Source organism: Onychomys torridus, chromosome 1 (genome assembly GCF_903995425.1).
Source record: "Onychomys torridus chromosome 1, mOncTor1.1, whole genome shotgun sequence".
Classification (NCBI taxonomy): Eukaryota; Metazoa; Chordata; class Mammalia; order Rodentia; family Cricetidae; genus Onychomys; species Onychomys torridus.
Genome location: NC_050443.1, coordinates 129,169,996 through 129,192,739, shown reverse-complemented (window position 1 = coordinate 129,192,739; position 22,744 = coordinate 129,169,996). Strand labels below are relative to the sequence as shown.

The 22,744-nt window shown below is 53.8% G+C and overlaps 1 protein-coding gene across 1 annotated transcript in view; it reads right to left on the bottom strand.

Annotated features, from left to right (window-relative positions):
- Syt7 (synaptotagmin 7) overlaps nt 1–22,277 on the bottom strand; it is a 47,862-nt gene extending 25,585 nt beyond the window's left edge. The window contains exon 1 of the mRNA XM_036178171.1: nt 21,952–22,277. Coding sequence (XP_036034064.1) covers nt 21,952–21,982 — 31 coding nt within the window. The 5' untranslated portion in view covers nt 21,983–22,277. The remainder of the gene's footprint in view (nt 1–21,951) is intronic.
- Between the last annotated feature and the right edge of the window lie 467 nt (nt 22,278–22,744).

Sequence of the window (22,744 nt, the reverse complement as noted above, 5' to 3'; positions counted from 1 at the left end):
TTCCTGTGGTTTTAGCTTCTGCCTCTCTTCTCCTCTGGGTCTCTCCTGCATAGATGCCTCATAGAGGAGAGCTGGCTGGTCATTCTCAGCTCTCAGGGCCCCTAGACGCCTTCCCACCGTCATCGCAGCACCCTATTTATTACCCATTCTTTCTAGAATGCTCTTTGGGCCAAATCAACTTCCTAGACCTCCCAGGAAACTCCACCCTTACACAGCCTTCACGAGCCCACTACCTGCCAGCCAGGTGATCACTCCTAATCACAGGGACCCCCCCCCCCCCCAGCCCAATTCCTGCTAGCTTTCTGTGCAGCAACTATGAGCTCTGATCTGGTCCTGCCCTATGGCCACGGACAAGCCCTTGATGTCTGGGACATGGTTGTCACATATGAGAAAGAACCGACCCTTCCTAGCTCAGAGGATGAGGCCAGAGTTCCAGGTATCTCACCTATAGGGACAACTTCATCCTCATGACAACAGTAAGGTAAAGAATATGAGTTAGTTTCATTTTACAGACAGGGTAACTGAGGCCTAAGGGGCTGTGATACCATGTTCAGTCACTCAGCAGTGGATGAGAACTGAGGTTCAAGCCCAGGCAGTCTGTTTCAGGGTCCATATCCTTTGCCCTGGATATTGGTTGGTGGTTCTCAAAGTGTACTCTTTGGAACACCTAGGGTTCCCTGGGCTCTCTTGGGGGCTGCGGAGGTAGATTCTGAGTAGAGAAGGCTGAAGCCCTCTCCAATCAAATCAGCATCATTTCCCTTGGCTTCACATCTCAGGCTTTTGAAGAAAATTACATTTGAAGAAGGAGATGCTGAGCAAAGTTGAATCCTTCTGGAACGTTGGCTCTAGGGTCTCCTGCAGTGTGGATGCTATTATCTTTCGAGGAGCTGACTCCTCCCCCACAAGATCCTTCAGCCCCTCAGCATCCTTTGCACGCCCTTGAAGACAGGGTGTAACAAATGCTTGCCATTACAAATCTCACTGATGTTGGGAATAAAAGTGACAAGATGTCCTTGGCCAGCATGCCCTCCAGTGCTGTTACCATCAAGGGGCACAAACGTGTTCTCGCCTGCCAGCCAGAAGGAGCCATTCCTGGAGGATGGAGTCATTGTGTCCCTGGGCTGCAAGGGACCTTGGAAGTCACAGAGTCAAGGCCCCATGATGCATGATCCCCTCTGGACAGCCCTGGTGGTGACAAGGAGCTGTTTCTGCAGGAGGCTAGCTCTCCTGCAGACACCATTGAGGAGGCTGCTGTAGCTTGTGCTGAGCCCAATCTATCTCCCTGGAACCCGCAGCCGCAGTCCTCAGCCTGCCCTCGGGCAGCTCTGCCACATGACAGGCCTCCGAATCCCTGCCGACAGTTCTCATGTCCCCTTCAAGTCTTCTCCAGGCAAAGCCGCCCAGCTCTTCTATCCCTTCCTCGGATGACATACATGGTTTCAAGTCCCCTTATCGTCAGCACATTAACATTTGAGGAAAGGAAATGTTGCAGCCCTCGTCAGCCTTTGCCCAGGGCGGAGTTCCACGACCTCTCCTTGGGCAGAAGAGACATCCTGGGTCCCCAGGGGTGAGACACAGACAAGGGCAGACAGATGACATTGGGAGATCTGGGAGGCAGGGCAAACTAGGAACTAAGCAGAACCAGCCTGCTGGACCAATTGTAGGGGGTGTCCAGGAAGGGAGGGTGAGCTCAGGCATACTGCTGCCCCCTCTGCCCAGGCCCGTGCTGGGCATGTCATCACATGGGAACTCAGCATTCATGATCAGAGTCCTGTCCTGCCCATACCACCCTCAAGCAAACCTCAAAGAAAGGAGAACCAAGGAGGTGGCCCATTCTGAAGGGGGCCCAATGCCAATACATAGAACTCTCTAGCAGGTCAGCTCCATGGGGGCAGAGATCAGTTCCTTAGATAACACTATTCCATCATGGAGGATGGAACCTGGGATATAGCAAGTGCTCAATAAATACTTGTTGGAAGAATGAAAGAGAAAGACTCCCAGGCCTCTGGGAGTAAGAATAGCCCGGGGAGGCTGCCATTTATTAAGCACCCACTGTGTACCACACTTCAGGACCTGTGAAGACACAGGCTGTCAACGCTTCACTCACTCCAGTATCCTTGGTGACACACAAAGACGTGCTCAGTAAATATTTGTTGAATGTTCAATGCCTGCATATGTCATCTCATTTGTCACCCAAACAAGATAGAAGAGAAGAGATGGGAGAGGCGTTAATGACAGTCTCAGAGCCTCTCTCTTACACACACACACACACACACACACACACACACACACACACACACAGAGAGGCATACATGCCCATTCTGAACCAGGACCCTGTTTATTCCTTCCCCAGACCCTGATGAAAACCCCTCCATGGAGAAGCCCTTAGTCAGTCCAATGAGAATGGATGTCTTCTGCTTCAGCATTACACTGTGCCTTTAGAGTGTAATGGCTAAGTGCTGTGGCTCTAGAACCAGACTTCTGGGCTCAAATTCTGGCTCAGACTCTTCCGAGCCACGTGACTTAATCCCTGCATGCCTTGGTTTCTCTACCTGTAAGCGAGGACTAATAATAGCACCGTTTTCCTTGGACTACTGGGAGACTAAGAGGAATTAGCACATACAATGTGCTTAGCACAGTGCCTGACACAGACTAAGCAATAAACGCTAGCTATTATCATAACATTACTGCATTGTGCCCTGGACCAGAGATATCTGGGGCAGCGAGCTGGGCTCACTGAGAAGTGAATGAAACACCGAACTGGTCCACTCTCATTTCTCCCCAGGACAGCAGAGGCCAAGGATCAACATTTTACCGGGTTCTGTGCATGCTTATCCACCCCTACCCATGGAAGTGGCCCTCTAGGAGCTTAACTATGGCAGGCATCAGTGACTGTTTCTGGAATGGAAGGGGAAGAGCTGGGACATGGGGGTGTGGGGTAGGGGTAACAGCTGGAAGCCAAGCTAGGCCTCAGGTGTGAACTGTAGACCCGGTTCAGGCTGGTAAGGCTTTGCTTCCACCGCCTCTCATCTCCTCAGCAAGCCATGATTTATGGATGAACAGAATCAAACAGGACCGCAGGCTGCTGGATGCCCTGGGGAAGCTGCTTGAGAAGCAATGGACTTCTGAGGGCAAGCTCACTGGCAGCCTGGTAAGGGGAGGGCAGGTATATGTACAAAGAACACAGATACAGACTCCGCAGCCCTCTCAGGGACACGTGACATGGAGACTCACCCCTAACACAGATATTCATGCTTACACACACATATGCATGCATGCCCATGGCCAGGACCATGAGCAGATGTACAGTCCACTCCATCCCTCATGAAGCCTGGGCTTTTCAGGTACTTCCTGAATGAGTTAGACTTCATTTGTCCTACTCACATATTGCATCCCTCTTTCCTTTCGAGGTGAAGCAGAATAGGCACAGTAGGCTTTTTGGAAGCTCATGACCTGGGTTCAAGCCCCAGCCCCCTCACTGGCCATCTGTATAACCCAAGCAAGGCCCAGGGTGGGTGGGTCTCACTGCTCTCTCTTCCAGTTGGTGACCTCCTGGTATACAGCTGTCAGGACTAAGTGACAGCCAACACCCACTGGGGTCACCCAGTGTCGCAGATACAACACCAGATAGTTTCTGCAAACCATCTCTAGAGCCTTGAGCTATTTAGTTTTCGCCACTGACAGGGGACGAAGCAGAGGTCCGGATAATCAAAGGCCCTTGAGTGTGGCCTCCCTCTGGGTGGAACCAAGTCACAAGACATGCTCTATGGTACTGCCCAGCCACACCTATGTCACTCCTTCCCATGCACACCCAGGCCAGGCATTTTATGCCTAGGTGGCTCTGCACGGTGTCTTAGTTAGGTTTCCATTGCTGTGATAAAGACTGTGACCAAAAGCAACTTGGGGAGGAAAGGGTTGATTTCATCTTACACTTTCAGGTACTACTCCATCATTGAGAGAAGTCAGGGCAAGAACTCAAGCAGGGCAGGAAACTGGAGTCAGAAAGTGAAGCAGAAGCCTTGGAGGAGTGCTGCTTACAGGCTTACTCCTCCTGGCTTGCTCAGTGTGTTTTCTTATACACCAAGGACCATCTGTCCAGGGGTGGTACCACCCACAGTGGACGGGGCCCTCACACATCAATCATTAATCAAGAAAATGCTCTATCAACTTGCCTACAGGCAATCTGGATGGAGGCATTTTCTCAAGTAAGATTACCTCTTCCTAGATTTGTCTAGGTTTGTGTCAAGTTGACTGGATGGCAATTCCTCACAGTCTTCTTCAAGGCACTTGACCAAAGATGGTCTTCATTGCCTTCCATAGGCCTATTTATGTACCAGAACTATGACAGTTCACCGTTTGGGATTCATAATTAGCTGTCTATATCCTTTCCACATTGGAGCACCTGGAGGAATGAGACTCCAGGTCCATGATCTTTGCAGTCAAACATCCATAGAGAGGCTGCAAGAGACAATTGCTAAATAAATGCATGAAATCATCCAGTTCCAAGAAATCCTACTTCCTTCAGGAAGCCCTCCCCAAGGACACAGCAGTGTCTTCTTCCTCCAAGCTTGAACTAACTGACTTTCTGTCTCATTCTCTTTTCTTAGGCATAGATCAGTTCCCTCAACCAGGGCCAGGGGGGTAATGCTCTGTCTTCCTGGCTCATGTAGCCCTCATAGGGAGGCCACTGGGCCCACTAGAAATCTATACACAAGCTTGTCCCCTCAAAATGCACTCACATTTGTACTCATGGATGGTGACATGGATACTGCCTATGTCTACTACTTTCCATCACTTTCAACCTGGACTGTCCCCTTTCCTGGTGGCTCCTTCTGTATCCCCAATGTGTATGCCATTGATCTCCTTACCAAGTACTTTCAGCCATAATCATTGATAGCACCAAGTCAGGTTCATACTCCTCAGCACTTCTTTGAAAGTAAATCTCTTTTGCGGGGAGAAGGGGGTAGGTGAGACAGGGTCTCACTAGATATCCCTAGTACTAGAATGCAATGTGTAGACCAGGCTGCCCTCGAACTCACAGAGATTGCCTGCTTCTGCTTCCTGAGTGCTGGGACTAAAGGTGTGGGGCCACCACACTCAAATGAAAGTAAGTCTCTTATGCCCAGTGAAGGAAACCTAGGGTCAGAAGGATTCAGAGCCTGCCCAGGAGCACACAGCAAGAGAGATGTAAAACCAGGATGGGACTTGAGGTCTTCAGGACCTATGTCCCATGGCTCTCCTCTGCTGTCCTCTAGGAGTACTGTGTCTTAAATCACTCAATGGCTAGAGGGAAAAGAAAGAGACTGAGTGAACACTAGATAAAGAAGTCCGAAAGGGTTTGTCCTAGCTAGTCCTTCCTTCCTTCCTTCCTTCCTTCCTTCCTTCCTTCCTTCCTTCCTTCCTTCCTTCATTTATTTATTGCCAACTTGACATAGATAGAGTCATTAAGAAGAGGGAACCTATATAAGGAGCAAGCCAGTAAGCAGTGTCCCTCCATGACTTCTGCCTCCAGGTTCTTGTCTTTAGTTCCTGCCCTGACTTCTTTCAATGATGAACTGTGTGAGATAAAATAAACCCTTTCCTCCCCAAGTTGCTCTTGGTCATGGTAATTTATCACAACAATAGAAACCCTAAACTAAGACAGGGCTCTTCTTCAAGAACTGCCCAGAAGGAGCCAGGACTGAGTTTCCCCAGCACTTCAGACACTCCTCTGGCATATGTTGCCTAGGGGTCTTCCCCCAGATGCCAGCTTGATAAAGCACCCTCAGTTGATAGAGATTCAGCCTGCTTAAGAGTCCCAGAAGAAGCTGGGGGCCAGATGTTGGAGCTGGGCTAGCTGGGAGTGGAAAGAACAGAGAGTAGCCTGAGGGTGTGCCCAGGACTCCATCATTGGTACTGATTAGGGTACAGCCACTATCCCCCCAACACACACACACACACACACACACACACACACACACACACACAGAGAGAGAGAGAGAGAGAGAGAGAGAGAGAGAGAGAGAGAGAGAGAGAGAGGAGTACTGCAGGGGTGGTTGGGTCTATGTCTGCCAGCACCTTCCCATCCTGAGCATGCCGCCTCCCACCTGATTCTGCACTATGCAGCGCTTCCCTCAGCCCCCAGGATGACGTTCAAGGTGGAAGGCAGTGAAAGCAGGAGTCATGGCTTTCCACAGGAAGCCCCCTCCGAGTGCATGTTGAGCACATGGACATTGTGGGGGGTGGGTGTGGGTGGGTGGGGCGCATTTACAAGTGAACAGAGCCTACCAGCCCGGGGTAGGTAATGTGGACATGGGAACATTACATTTGTGGTGCTTGCACCCCCTCCCTTCTTTCTCCAGCCCAGTACACACCAGAAAGCCAGGAAGTGGTGAGAAAGGAAGACAGAACCACCGAGCCAAGCCCTGAACCCAGGCAGGCAGGCAAAGCTCTGCTGCTTGGCAGTCGGTAGACTTCTCTGCCCTCTCTTCACTCTGAAACTCCTCCTTCCAGGCCAGCCACCTTGGAGCCTGGCAGCTCTCCTCTTGCAAGGCAAAGAGAAAATGAGATAGGAGGGAAAAGAGGAAAGGAAAAAGGAGGGGAGAGCCCAGCATGCCTTTCCAAGGAAAGCTGGGTCTTGGCCCTCTCCCATGCCCTCTGGACATGGTCTCTGAATGTCCTTCAGAGAGCAGTGCAGGAGCCCACAATACCTTGGGCCTCACCTGGGGCAAGAACAAGAGGAGGCCCGAGGGGAAGTGTTTTGGAAAGTTACAAGCAGCTCAAAATAGGGGCTCAACACAAGCAAGCTTCCTCAACCTTGACTTACTAAAAGCAGATAATGTGTGAGTGAGCCAGGGAGAACATGCTGGCAGGGGCCGCAGAGGCCGGCCGGCCGGCTGCATGCATACGGTTTAGAATTCAGAGGAGATGCCAAGTGAGTAAACAGCGAATGAAGGATTACCCGGATGGGCCAAAAGCAGGTCCAGCAAGAATTGGATAGGGACATATCAGGATCCACAAGCACTCAGACTCCTCATCAGGGGGTGAGGCCTGGCAAGCGACAGGATCTTATCCACGCCTTCCCTATTTCTGCTATGTCTCTTGCAGCAGACATCATCATGGCCTAGGGAATAATGGCTCACATTTGTACTGTGCGGAACAGTTTGTGAAATGCTGGACAGTTTACCGAAGGTTTCACATCCATTATCACACTTAACGGAGGTCATGGGGGCATCTTCTGCCCAGGCACCTCCTCCTCACATCACAGTCACCCTCCCGTCCCGCAGTCCCTGGCCTGGGCTAGCTTTGAGTGCTGGTCTTCTGCCTTAAGAGGAGGGAGATAGGCTATCTGTAGACTACAAAGATCTGCTAAGGCCAGAAGTCATCAGGATCAAGGCTGTTCAGGATGGACAGGTTCAAGTGGCAGCTCCATGCAGGGTATCTGGCCAAGTTATCCAGGAACCTGCAGCTCTCCCTGCCCACCTTGTTCCCAAAGCTGATGAGCTGCCTAGGTAGCCATGAAAACGATCACATCCATCAGAGCAGCAGGAACCCAAGAAAGGAGGAGCTCACATGAAGGGCCTCTTCGGCAGGAGTGTGGAGCGGGGGCAGGATCAGAGATGTGTGATGATTAAGTACAAGCCTTGACCACTAGTTACTCCTATGAATAATGCATTGTTGTGCCTTGGCCTAAATCAGCATCTTATTGTTATTAATAATACACGGCAGCACAGAAGCCGGGTTGGAACACTGTGTTGTATCTCATTGGAGGATCTCAGAGCACTGCACAGTTCCTCATCCTGATGACTCAACTCCACCTCCCCAGGCTACAGGCTTCCTTATGGGCCAGGAAGGGCACCTGTCCTTCTCTGACTTCCTCCCACCTGAGGCTCGGACTCACAAAGGCCACATGAGTGAGGACTCATCCATCCCTGATTTCAAGTACTCAGCCAGGGTTTGGGGTGGGGGAGGAGAGTACACTTAATCTTTGCCAGCTCAAGGGCTCTTGAAGATGCAAGATTATGGGAAGCCGCTTCCAGAGATGTTTAAGAAGGTAAGAGGTAACTAGAGAGGGACCCCAGATACGGGCAAGAAGGATGGAGAGACACTGGTAGGGATCTGAATCCAGTTCTGCCACTCCTCCGTTGTGTGACCTTGGGCTGCTCACTCCGCTCTCTGTCCTCAGCCTTGTGGCTAGATCTTAGGGTGTCCCTCTTGTCTGCTATTTCACTATATTACAAGGTATCTGTCACAGGGTTAAGTGATTAGGAGGACTTAGCCACCAAGTGTTTCACTGCTGCCCGTGGTGCTGAAACAGATGTGGGCCCGGCTATCCCTGTCCTTGGTGCTGAACAGTCCTCAGACCCGGAACTGTGACCTCCCCTTTGCTCCTATAGAGAAGGACTCGAGCCTGGAACCTTCTCACAATTACAGCGCAGTAACTGTATAGCTCTCTCTCCCTCGGCCGGTCCCTTCCTGACCAACCCCCAGCTGAAGCCGCCAGAAGACCTCCAGAGCTCCTTTTCTTTAGACGGTGGGGTCCCAGCGAGTTACAAGTCTCTCCGCTCAAGTAACTACCACACCCTCTTCCCTCTAGGCAGTCTGCCACACTGCCTCCTGGTGGCAGGCTTGGAACTGCACCCAGAGCAGGAGCACAGAAGGTCCCCAGTGGTGGGGCAGGGTGCGCCGGGAGGGAGCGCCAGAAGGCCTGGCCCCCGCCGCCCCCTCACTGCTCTAGGGCAATCTGGCACTCTGAGCTTGCATCATTGCCCAACACATGCACGCTCCAACTCGTCCGTCCTTGTCCTAGCCTGGTTGGGCGCCTGGCTGCTCGGGTCACAGGGCAGACTGAACAGACGACCAGGACTGCACCAAGCGAAGTGCTGATTCCTCGTCCAGGTGGTGGGTGGTGTTGACTTGACAAAGACCAACCTTTCCTCCCACTGCCAGGCCAGACAACCCCTATGATTTGCTTCCCTCCGGGGCAGAGGCTCCATCCCCAACAGCCACCCAAATAAGAACCTTCTCACAGGTCTTCCCGAGAAAGAAGTGAGGAGCTTGGAGAGGAGGCCACACCCATGAGACAGTCCTGTTCTACAGGTGAGAGGCCTCTCAACGAAGCAGTTGTGCTTGGCGATTCTACAGATCTACATTAGCCTGACTGGCCAAAGAAACTACCCCCAGTCACCCAAAACAAAAGGCAGGGATCAGGGGCTAGCAACAGGGCTCGGCAGGTAGAGGGCTTACCTAATATGCACTAGGTCCTAGGTTTGATTCCCAGCACATCATAAACTGGGAATAATGGTGCACACCTGCAGTCCTGCACTCAGGATGCGGAGGCAGGCGGATCAGGAGGCCAATTTGGGATACCTGAGACCCTACCTCAGAGCAAACATAAAAACACCAAAGACAATCCTGAACCACAGATTCTCGGAATTCAGGGAAGGAGTGAAGCTAATTTACTTTAATTATAGCAGAGCCATCATTGAGCACTTGTTACATACTAAGCACCATGCTAAGAGTTCTGCAAACATCATCTCCTTCAGCCTTACAAACACCCACCAGAGGAAGCACCATATTCAGCCTCTTACGAATGAAGAAAGTGAGGATCAGAGAGCTGGAGTGAGCCCTCCGAGTGATGCAGACATGAAGATTGGCTTGGGAGACCCTACCTCCACCCTTAAACTTCAGCTGTCTTCCCATGTTCCCGAGGCCTCACCATCCCTCGGGTATCTGCAAGACCATTCTCTCCTCCCATCACCCTCCCCTCTCAGTTGAGAGCCATATGGATGAGACGGTGGTGCCTAGCACTTGGCAATACGTGTAGCCTTACTAAGTGTTGTCATAGCCGCTGGCTGAACTGAGCCTGGTGATACTGAGGGGTGAGGGCAGGCAGGCAGGAATGACCTGGCTCTGACCTCACAGAACTCAGTTGAAGGCAGTGGGCCTGCCAGCATAGTTCGTATTTCCCACTTGTTCAAGGCTGGGGTCCTGGGTACACAAGGCTGGAAAATCCTAGGGGCTACCAGGCTTTCTAAGGCCCTGACCCGGGCTGCTTTCCTTCTTCCTGCTCCCCAGAGGCCACCAGCTGGCTCAGCTTTAAGCTGGAGTCTTGGAGTCTCATTCTAAATGGTTTTTTTTTCTTCCAGGCAATTACCTCCTGCTAATTAGGAAGCGAGGCTGCCAGTCCCAGGGCCCCCGGACTGACCCCTTTCTCAACCCACAGGGATGAGGGTGTGTGGAGGCAGTGAGTGGTAGCACTCGTCACAAACACTTCCTGGGTCAGGGCCGGTCAGGGCAGTTGGGGCGGTGGAGGATCAAGGAGCTTCGAGGACATGGAGAAGGGAAGGGAAGATGCTGGCGGAGTGGGAGGGCTGAATGGGAGCGAGCCAGGAGACCAGGAGCTAGAAGCAGCCTAGACACACCCATGCAGAGTAATAGAGGTCTGGGCAGCAGAAGGGGCCAGAATACCTAGGAAAGCATAGCTACAAGGAAGTCAGGAAGGGATGGGATAAAGGAAGGAAGGAAGGAATTCCAAGGAACTGACACCGAGACAGACAGATCTCCATTCTTCAGAGAGGAGAGAGAAGGCACCCCATAAGACAGCCAAGATTACAAAAGGGGATGGCAGAGCGGGAGCTACTCAGAGACGCCGAGAGGGAGAAGGAGGTGGGAAGGACAGGGAGGAAGGAGGAGTCACTGGAAGAAACCCCAGAGAGGAATGGAGAATGGGGGAGAATGACATGGAGTGGCAGCTCCCAGAGCCCCAAGAAGGGCTATTTCTACATCATCGTCCTTGAGTCTCCCCAATGTCAGCACCCAGCCTGCATGCATACCTTCCTACACAGCCACAGGTGCGGGCAGGCACGATGATCACCCAGCTAACTCATGCCCCAGATGTTCCACATTCTGGGGACAGTCAGCTGACTTTCCTCCATGTCAACCTGTAACCCCTTCCAGTGACTGGGCCAGGGGACCCTCCTGGGTCACAGTAACATAAGTGGTGCGTGTGGGGGCTGTGAGCTGCTGCCTGTCTGTGTCTCAGCAGGGGGATCAACACACAAAGAAGTAGTGATTGGCCAAGGTCAGACAGCCAGTGAGTGAGGAAGTCAGACACAGAGGACTCAGGGGTAAGTCCCAGTAAGGGGTCCCATTCTCTGCTGGGCAGCAACAGCAGATGAACGTTGATCTTGGCTGCCAGCAAGGCAGACCTTGATGTGTACCACATGGAAGGGAGCAAGTGTGGCCAGGGGTTGAAAGAGAAGCAGAAAGGGCGGGCGTTGGGTAGGAGGTCTCTGCAAAGACGACCATGACAGCTAACATTATTGAGTACTTACTAGGCACAGTGTGACACCTGCTTAACACATGTGTGGGATTCCATTTGATCCCCACGACAACCCTATCACCCTATTACAGTGAAGAAACAGAGTCAGAAGAACCAGCCAGTGAAATGGTTCTAACCTGGTGGCCAGCCAGCCATGCTGAGGCCACCATTGAGAAGATCCCTTCACTATGGTGCTATCTGAGTTCCCAGCTCTGAAAATCTAGACCCAAAATGCCAATGGGACTGAAGTTTTTCTTGCTGCATAAAAGGGAGCACTCTTGTTTGTTTGTTTGTTTGTTTGTTTGTTTTTTGAGACAGGGTTTCTCTGTGTAGTTTTGGTGCCTGTCCTGGATCTCGTTCTGTAGACCAGCTGGCCTGGAACTCACAGAGATCCGCCTGGCTCTGCCTCCCGAATGCTGGGATTAAAGGCGTGCGCCACCGCCAGGCATGGGAGCACTCTTACGAGATTCCACATTCAGAAGTCCCATTTCTAGGCACTGTATGCAGCCTAGGTTCTAGTCTTAGCTCAGCCACTTACTGTGTGACTTCAGGTAGGTCATTTGCCTTCTCTGGGGCTTCTCACCTGTAACATCTAAGAGTAGGGACCAGATACCATGCCTGGTGCCGACTTGCCGAGAAACACAGTTCTAGGTGGTTTTCATACCCAGATCCCCAGAGTCAGCACTGTTCTCTCCATTTCACAAACAGGAATGGAAGCACTGCAAGGTTAAGCTACCGAAAGTCACAAAGAGAATCAGTACACAGCAGGTCTGGGATCTGAACCCCATCACTTGTGTGTCTACCTGTGCAGGAGCCTATGTGTGTGCTAGTACATTGTGTGTGTGTGTGTGTGTGTGTGTGTGTGTGTGTGTGTGTGTGTGTGCGCGCGTGCGCGCATAAGCTGTGGAGGCCAGAGGACAACCATGGATGATGTTCCTCAGGAGCTGCCCACCCTGTTTTGTTTGTTTGTTTGTTTTTGTTTTTTACATCTTTATTATTTATTTTGTTTGAGGGGTGTGCAGGCACCATAACAAGCATGTGGAGGTCAGAGGACAGCTTGTGGTAGCTTTTCTTTCCTGCCATCATGTGAGTCCCAAGGTTGAACACAGGATTACGCTTGGTGGCAGGTGTCTTTTCCCATGGAGCCATCACATCAGCTCTACCTTGGTTTGTTTTGTCTTTTTTTGAAACAGGATCTCTCACTGGCCTAGAGCTCACCAAGGTGGCTGGGCTAGCTGGCTGGCAAGCTCAGGAATCCTCCTGTCTCTTCCTGCCCACTGCTAAGATTACAAGGGTGTACCACTGTGTCAGGATTTTGTTTTTAAATGTGTATTTTGGGATTGAACTCAGGTCCTTTGCTTTCAAGGCAAGCACTTTACCAACCGAGCCATCCCCCACCCCAAGCCCAGAATCTGATTGATTTTGATCCAGAGCCCCAGTGGTCTGCCTGCCATTCTGCACTCTCTTGGTCATTTCCCTGCATGTGACTTATCCTTCTTTACCTGTTAATCAGTTCTTAATCAGTATCTACCTGGAACAGCCATACTGGGTCACATATGCCCACAAGTATTCCAGTACCAAGAAGAGGCCAACTCTGGTATGTGCTTAGGCACACACATCACACACACACACACACACACACACACACACACACACACACACACACCCTTCTAGGTTCTGGCTGGTTTGTGGAGACCTTGTGCCATGCTGCAGTGCATAGCCACGTGGTAGTGATGTGGGCCACCACACCCTCTCTCCTCTCCTTCCCTCTAGTGCCTGGGTGGCTGGCACGTCACACCATACACCTGCTGGCACCCCCATCCCCACTGCCTTCCTCACGCCTCTCCTCTAGCAGAAGCAGGCACCTTCTCCAGGAAGGAAGCAGGCTCAGGCACAGCCTGGCTCCCACGGCCTGAAGACGCCAGCCAACTTGGGGGTGGAAAAGGAGGAAGAGGCATCAGCATGAGGTTCTGGGGGGCTTAGGGTCTATGATTCCTACCAAAGACCAAGTCTTCCCTTGGTTCTGGCTGTCATAGCTCACACCCCCAAGGATGCCAGCAACCCCCCCCTTAGTCATTTCCACAAATGAGACAGAGGGGGGACATGGGAACAGAGGGTCTAGTCCTTACTCCCAAGCAGGGTGATGGTACCACCAGGGCCCCTCTGGCTGAGTTTTAACTGCACCCCTCCACCCCATCCCTGGTCCCTACGCTCTCCTCCCCCTGCCCAAACATCTCAGAGTTCTGGGTATTTTTAGGCCTCAGCTGACAGGCTGTGAAATCGCTCTCTTCGCACCTCCCCAACCAGGCGGGGGCTGGAGAGGGAGGAATGAGGTTGGGGAGGGCCACATAGACAATTCACTGGGCTCCTCCCAGGCTGGCAGGTGCCAAGCAGTAAGTGAGGGGCTCCTCCCCTTTCCCCCAGATCCTCTAGCAAGAGGATCCCTCCTCTTTGCCTGGAGAAGAATGAAAACAAGATAGAAAGGGACCTCTACTCCATTCACAGGGACTGGAGAATACAGGGTTTACAGGGGACAGCCCTAAGCACTAACGAAGGTGCTGGGACACCCTCTGAGTCCGACTCTGCAGCCAAGCCAACTCTAAGCACTCCCTTCTGAGAAATGGACTGAGAGACAGGCTGGCTGGGATCCTAGTAGGACAAGGGAAGTGTTAGGCAGCATAGCTCAGTGGTTACCACCCAGCCTATGGACTAAGAATGACTCAAACTCTTTATCCTGATTTGTGGAATAATCCAGCCAAGATCCTCAAGCTCTCTAGTCCTCAGTTCCCTCACCTACACAACCTAGAAAATAAGGTCACACACACACACACACACACACACACACACACACACACACACACACATGCGTGAATGGGCACATAGACTCAAATGCCAACACATGTATGTGTACTTCCAGCACCTCAGTGTAAAGCTGTTTGCCCTGGGATGTCTGTTCTCAAGGGAAATAGGAAGATATATCCAGACCCTGTTGGAAATGGGCCCCTGTACCAGGGGCCGTGGGCATGGGGTGGAGTAGCTTGCCCAGTTGTCATGGAGACAGTTTAGCTCTGTTAAGACTCTGGGGCTCAGACTTTGCAGCATGAGTGTGAGTTCCATGGTTCCTGCTATGGCCTTACCCTGAAGCCCAAAGTGAGGGGTGGGGTACAGAACTAATCATTAGCAGTATCGCCTATATAGCACTCACCTTGGCTCCCCACCCATCTCTGAGAGGCCTTTTCTAATTACCCCAGTGCTAGAAGGTCCTCTCAGGTTCTTCACTGATGCCCATCCACACTGGCTACCATCTGACTGCCCACTTCCTTCCACCAGTTTGCTGAGGCCAAGACCCAGGTCAGCGGAATCCGGAAAACTTAAGGCCTTGGGCTCAACCCTATTCGGGTGATGAGGTAGGAAGCCTGAGACAGAGCTGGGCAGGTATGTTCCCTGGGGAGACTCTAACTCCATTGCCAGCTTGCTGCCAAGCTTCCCATCTCCCACACTGCCACACCGTTACAGTTCTTTACAGTGATCTGTTCAAAAGGCTTCCATTACCTTACGAAAACAAAACAAAACTGGGGGTGTAGCTTGGTTGGCAGGACTTTGGGCTAGCATGCACAGGGCCCTGGGTTCAATCCTTGGCATTTCATAACCTGAGTGTAGTGGTATAAACCTATAATCCCAGCATGTGGAGGTAAAGGCAAGCAGACCAGAAGCCCAAGGTCCCCTTTGGCTATGGTAGAAGTTCCAGGCCAGCCTGGAATACACGAAGCCTTGCTCTGCCTGTCAATAGCCCCATTCTATAATTTCTGAAGCCAGGCCTTTCCTAATCTGGCCCAATTTACCTTCCCAAGCCTCACTCTGGACGACCGCTCCCCAGACTCTCCCTTCCAGCCAAGTTCAGGCACTGTCTCTACTGGCCAAGACCTCTCAGGCCCCTGCACCTCCGTGTGCTTGCTCCCAGTGCCAAATGGCTGGCCTGTGCTTCTTCCTACGGCAAGCTCTTCTTCGGCCTTCAAGACCCAATGCTCTACACCCAAAGTTCTTGGATCCTGCAGCAAGGCTGCAACCCCGAATGGACTTCTAATTGCAAGTCCCTGCCAGGGTGTACTGATGATGGACATGTTACATGCTCAGAAGAGCGTCTATCACACAGCCAGAACCCCCAAAATCTGTGTTATCTTGACAGCTACTGATGACCATGGCCTCGGTGAAATCATCCCCAAAGCCTTCCACAAAGGAAGTGGCATACATGTCCTTCCCGGAGCTTCCAGAACCCCCATCCCACACATCAATCTCTCAGAACGGGGTAATGTTGATAACAGCTGCCCTTCCATACCACGAGTGTTTACTATGTGCGAAGCTCTGGGATGACAACTTTTTCTGCCTCATCTCTCTTCATCCTCCAGTCACCCAGAAACAAAGAAGCATCCTCATGCCCATTTCACAGAGGAAGAAACTGAGGCAGCAGGGGAAGAGCGAGACAGCAACAATTACCTCTTCAGGAGCTTGCAAGGACAGCAGGTGGGTCTAGGGCCCTGTCTTTAGCAAAGGCATCCCTGGTAGCACACATGTAAGGTGCCTAGCATATACTGAGTGCTCTGCAAACAAGAGGTTGCTACTACAGTGCTTCTGCTAATATTAGTGGTGGGGAGGTGTTGGGGGAGCAGTGAAGGAATTCCTTAAGCTACACACCCTGCAAAGCACAACCTACTCCATTCCTAAAGGAAGAAACCAGGGGCTCAGAGGGGTCCTGGGTCTGTTACACATAGGGCCAGGCATGGGAAAGATAGGGAACCCTAATATCTCTCTGGGCCTAGAGACCCCATGGGATGTTTTGATGAGCAACTCCTCTAGGGGGCTCTGGTGTACTCAGATTGGGCAGAGCACGAGAGGGCCTGCTCTGGGCTGGCCAAGTCAGCAACAGCTCTCTGGCCCTGCTGACACTATCCCATAGTAATGAGACGGATCCAATTTGTACCCAGAGCCCCACCGGGAGCAGCTGCCGCGGCAGGGTTTGAAGTAATTTAATTGGACACATTAGCCACACAGCTCTCTCCTCTGCTACCCTGTTTGGGGCTTCACGCAGGCACCCCTTTCTCACTTACCCAGCCCTGGCAGGAAGGAGGTGCACACACCACTAACCAGTTAGAACAGACTCATTGGCACCCCTCTTCTCTTTTCCTGGGGATCCTGGAGGTGCACAAGCCAGAGGCCCCCTTTTTTGCTGATGCAAACAGTAGCTATGGAAGCTTATTGGAGCAGAGACTCAGACCCTCCCTTCTGCCTTCTCCACTGGGAAGAACAGGGTCACCCCTTTCTCTCCATCAAGCAGCCCCAGAAGCCCTCATCCTCCCAAACTCCAAGGACACTGGAAGGAGCAGGGCCAGAAGCATAACACTGTTCTGACAATATGTTTGGTTCTGTCACTGTCAGGATAACTACTGGTACAAAGTACAGTCCTTCTCTTTGGGTCTTGGGGAGGGGTGCAAACACACATGCATAGAATCAGACAGAGTCACTAACACACAGATGAGTTCAGTTTAACCCAGCTAAACACACACACACACACACACACACACACACACACACACACACACACACCATCACGGTAACCTTGTATCTGTATACAGAATACTCCCACAGCCATCCCATGTCCACACCCATGCATGCTTACAGCTAGGGGAGGCCCTGCTCCCTGAAGATGGAAGCCTCTGAGGTAGCCAAGTTGGCAGGTTGAGGGTGTGGCAGGGGGCAGGCAGGATCCCTAGAGAGCCCTGACAGGCTGAGTACAGGGCCGGGGGAGGTGCCCTCCCCAAAGCTTTCCGTCACAGCTCCCCATGCACCTCAATGCACCTCGCTATGAATACACTCATTAGCTGCTGTTTACAGCGGGCAGGGCACTCAGCACTCGGCACTCGGATGAGCACAGCTATTACGGCCAGCCAGCTGCCGCCCGTACACGCACACATGTAGGTACACACAGCCACCAGGCTTCTCCCACCACCCTGTCTTCCCCTTCCCCCTCACTCGAGCCCCACATGCTCTATCACGTGGATATACCAATTCTCCAAACATCCCAGCCTACCACATAACTCAGTTTCAGGCCCAACCACCCAGGGTGACACACCTTTCCCAAGGGCCCCTTCTAGGTAGAAGCTGCCAAGCCTTCCTGAGTAGCTGATGAGCCAGCCCACCTTCCTACCAACGGGTCGGAATGCAGGCATAGATGCTGGGCTCTCTCCAGTCCCTTCCACAGGTTCCATGCTGTCTGCCAACTCTGTTCCAACCCTCAGGGAATTCTGCTGGGTGAGACAAAGCTTGGGCCTCCAGAGGCAAATTGGACAGAGACCAGCAGGGCTACCCCCTGCTGCCTGAAGGTCAGCACCTCCATGTCCATGGAACTGGCACAATTCGCTTGGCACCACTGGCTGGGGTTCCCTGGCAAGGTAGAAGGGTACCCAGGCTTAGCCTGGCACAGGCTGGCTCCGGCACCTGGCCAGAGCAGTGACTGCCCTGATAGAGAAAGCTGACCTCATTGGCCACGAGTGCCACCTGTGGGCACTGACCATGGAATGGGGACTACACATAGAGATGACTGTGCCCACCTGGGATATCCCAGTGTCTCCTAGGAGCCCATGGAACCAACTTCTCCTCCTCCACTCAGGACTAAGCCTCCCAGCCAGCACTCCCTGCTGTTCTGGACCTCACTCCCCTGGGGAAAGCAGTTATTGAAAACGGTCCATCAGATTCAATAAGAATTCAAAGTCCCTGAGAGAATAGAGGGGTGGGTGGAGAGGAGGGGACCACATGTTCCTCCTTTGCCCTTCCCCCATGGCATGCTTCAATATCAGGGCTGGAGGGCCCTTGCTCTGTTGCCCTTGGAGCCTGTGGGTCAGCTAGGACCAGGACCAGCTGCCCAAAGACCCGTCTTCACTTACTTGATAAGCACCTGGTCCTCTGCCTGCTAGCTTTCCCCTGCCCCTCCCCACCACCTACCACAAGCTGGCCTATCACCATGATCCATCCTTCTCTGGCACCCCTACCATCAAGGAGAGGCTTCAGGACCATCTCTTTTCTCCATCCTTGGGTTCATAAACACCTAGCCTGATGGTCAAGCTGTCCCTACAAGGCCACAGAACAGCACAGACCAGAGTCAGTGTGAGGTCTGTCTCCTCAACAACTCTATAGCTTAGAGGGGTCCCTATACCCAAAGGTCATCCTCTCCTTACCCACTGTTAGACTTACTCATCCTCAGACTCCATCCCTGTCCTATCTGTTGGAGGGACCAAGTATTCTGAAGGACTAACCTCTGCCCCGAGCCCAGGACACAGGCACAACAGCAAATGGAGCCTGTGCAGATAGGGTTAGCTAGACGAGGAATGTCCTTTGGAGAGCAGTCGTCAGGGAAATTGTGGGATGGTCTGTCTTTGCTGGATTTCCACATCACCTAGCCTTGGCCCTGGCCCCATCTATGGTCCTCATACCATAAACTTAATCTGTTCTTTTAGTCCTAACTCCAGCTTCACACCAACCCCTTCATCAGACTCTGCCCCTAAGTTGTGCCCAGGGAGTAGATGGGAGATCTAGACAATTACCTTGCCATACCAAGGCCCTCTGCCCTATATGATATATATAACTCTGCCCCCTTTGTCCCTAAGGAATGACCTGCCTGATGGAGTGTCTGTAGGGGACAGAGCCCGCTAACAGGTGGGACAGATGGAGGCTTCAGACACTGCTGTCCAGTGGGACTAACTAAGTCCCAGGAGCCTGCTGACTGAGTAGGAAGCCCTCGGGACCTGACCTCTCCCTCCCAGCCCTTCTCTTTGGCCTTGCTCACTAGCTCACCGCAAGGTCACTTTTCCCTTCCTCCTCCTTCCCACTGCTGTCCTGCCTGTCCCGCCTGCCCACTGCAACGCTGACCCCTGCAGGCCTGCTGAAGCCCTGCCCAGCCTGGGGACGGGCAGTCAGAGAGATGGACTAAGGAGGCAGGCCAGGGCAGCTTTGGGATGCAGAGGATAAAGGATGGGAGAGAGAGGACAGAGGAGGCTGAAGGTGTAGGGTAGAGGTGGCTGGGCAGTCTGGAGTAGAAGCTCATGGGTGTGCATGGGAAGAAACAGGTCTGCATTCTCCATCTGGCTCCTGTGCTCTTCCATGGCCCCTTTCTTTATAATAACAGGAGTAATAGTGCCCGCGGGCCAGGGACCAGGTGGGAAGGGAAGAGCACCCATCAGGTAAAGTCTTAGTCTTAAGATGAGCCCTATGGGGACCTGCAGAGTGAGCGAGCAAAGGGAGAGAGAACGCCATAGGAACCCTCTGGAACTGGCCTGGGGCATGATAAACAGAAGAGCATAAGGCATCTTTTATTTGTTTGGTTTTTAATAGGGTAACAGTGGGCCACAGGTGTTCCTGAGAAGGGTGGATGAGGAGACCAGGCTGAAAGAGGTACTGGCTCCTGTGGGAATGGAGGGGAGATGAAGGACTGGTCTGAGTCACACAGGAATTAATTTGCATATCTCACTCCTACCTGGTGCCAGGCAAAGGGGAGTTGTGGGTGGTTAGAAATGGGGGACATAGGGCCTTAGCTGTGGGTAGCAGAGCCTGGAGGACTTTGAGTAAGCTGCTAGGGATGGGAGTGACATGGAGCTAGAGGGATTCTAGGAAGTGGGTAGTGACACTAAGGATCACAAAAGGCTCCCAGAGATCCCAAAGGAGCAGGATCCAAACATACCTTAGCTGCTACAACCTATTTTTGTTTCCACCAGCCCAGTGCCCACACAAGAGAGAAGGAAACCTCACCAGCTTCCTTCACAGTCAGAACCAGCTTTGCCACAGGCATTGGTGGATCCTGGACTTTTTCAAGGGGCAAGATAGGTAGACAGGAAGGGAAAGGTTCAGAGGCTGCCAGCCTGTCAGGAACAGCTGTGGAATCCAGGCCCTTTGCCCAGAAGATGCCAAGCACATCAAGTTGGCCTCTGTGGAGAGGACAGAGGTGCCTGGAGGAATGGTAAAGCCACAGTGCCCAAGTATCAGAGGATAAGAGTGGGTGGGTGGAAGCATGGTCCCAGGCCAGTGACCTAACAGCAATGGAGACTGCCCCCACTGCACTCCCTTCCTCCCTCACTCCTGAGCTGGGCTCTGAACTTGGTTGCTGAGCATGAACCAAGCAAAAAGATGCCCCTGCCTTTGGTCCAAGTGTAGGAAGTGGGCTTTCCCTGGGGAAACAATGTCAGGCTAGGTGACCTGGGTTCAGACAGATGAGGAAAGGGGCCCTCAAAGGTAATGTCCCTTCAGCCCACACCTAGAGGACATTCAGAGAAGGACATGTAGCTTCAGAGGAGACTGAGGCTCAGACCCAAGTCCCGAGTGAGTACAACGTCTGCCACCCAGTAGGCCAACCTCAGTGGACTTGGAGTGCCCCTCGAGAGAAAACAGCGAGTGTGGACTGGGCACAAAGGGTCAAAGCCAGTGTCTACCAGCATGCTGTGCAGAGCTTGGGGGCTTGAGTCTCCTTCTGGGGAGGGTTTCAGGGCTGGTCTTTCTCACAGCATCTGCCTCCCCCAGGGCCCACAGCAGGGAATCCAGAGACTCTTGTAGGAGCAGGTCTTAGGCTGGAGCCCCTGCTCTCAGCCTAGCCCAGAAACAGAAACCCCAGAGGCAAGGAGGCTGAACTAGGAAAAGGGGGGTAGGGGTTCTTCTGGGTCTGAAGGAGTATCCCAGGTAGGAGCTGGAACTGAGCCTGGACAGGAGCTGCAGGGGACCTGTCTACAGGTGGGCACTGCGTGGGGGAGGCGTCAGGAGCCAAGGAGGAAATGGCAGAGCAATTTCCCGAGGAAGGAGGAGAGATTCCTGGCTTGGGCTCTAAGGATGCTTGCTATAAGGATGCTAAGCCGACAGTGGGCTCCCAGGCCACTCCCTTTCAGAAAGGCAAAGGGGTGCGGCCCCCTTCCCCACCCTCCCTGGTAGGACTGGAGTGAGTTTGGTGTTCTTTGCGTTCCCCTCCCCAAGCCCAGGAGAACATTTTCCGGCTACCCCCATTGTCATCAGCCGCTGAGATTTCTCTTCAAGTACCCCTGCCTCCCCTTCACCGCTCTTGCGGTTCCCCACCCCCCAGACGCCTCTACCCCCGCGCCGTTGCACCAGATTCCCACTTGCCCCCTGGAGCCCTCTCAATTCACAGTTGGCACCACAGATGACACTCCGCTCCTGTGCCCACAATCTTGGCAGAAAGCTGCCAGGATCCTCCTTGCCCCGAGGTCCCCCAACACTGACATCCCCAGGGCACCGATGTTGGGGAGCAGGGGGTACCTCTGAAGGCACTGCCCGGCTCCCACGGGGACAGCAGCGCCTCGCTCCACCACACACGTTGTCCTTGGGCTGCTGGGGGGGGGGGAGGAGGTCCTTGTGGGGACACTGCGAACCCGGCCCCGGGCATCCAGCCTAGCAACGTCCCGACTGCGGGGTCTGAGTCTGAGTCTCTGCCTCTAGAACCCACGCCCCCGGGGCTGGGATGACCCTGGTGGGAAGGGGTGCAATTCGTGCGGCTCCAGCCGACAGCAGCCTTAGGCTGGGGCTCCGAGACGGCGACCAGGCGCTGCAGCCATCCTGCCCGCCGGTGCGGGGCGCCCCAGCCCGCGCGGGGCCGCGCTTACCTGGGCTGGCAGCCTCCGGGTCCCGGTACATGGTCCCCTCGTCGCCGGCTCCCTCCGGGCTCCTCAGAGCCGCCTGCGACCGCGCGCTGCTCTGCCGCCGCTGCAGGGCATGGGGCCGGGCGACCCCCGGGGGCGGGTCCGAGGGCGGGGGCCGCGCGGGCTGCACCGAGCCGCGGAGCCGGGGAGCGGGGGCCGCCCGCCAGCCCTCCCGGCCGCCCGCGGAGCACGCTGCCGCCGCCGCCGAGCCGCGCGGAGCCTCCTCCCTCTGGCCTGCGCGCCGCGTGTGCGCGCCGGAGCGTGTGTGAGTGTGTACGAGGCGGAGAGAGAGTGTGTGTGTGTGTGTGTGTATGTATGTGTGTGCGTGCGTGCGTGTATGAGTGTGTGTATGTGTGTGTGCGCCCGGGGCACCGCCGGCGCCGCCCGCCCGCCGCCGAGCGCCACGGCCACTGTCACTGCTGCGCCCACTGCCGGCCACGCGCTGCACTGCAGCCCTGGACTGGCCGCCGCCGCCCGGAGCCGCCCCGAGGGCACGGCCGCCGCCCCGCACACCCCAATCGCTCACGAGGCCCCTGCCTGGAAGGGCTGCGGAGCTCCACGGCTAGGTTCGTCCAGACTATGGAAGACGTGACCCTCTCGGCCCGTGCGCCACGGGTGGCGGTGGACTCGCACGCCACCGGCTCACCCAGGCTGGCCACCTCCTCCGAGGTGCCCTCTGACTCCGTTCCGAAAGGCGTGAAGATCCGCCCCGGGTTTTACGCTCGGTGGCCGCTCGAGGGCGTTAGCTCTGGACTTG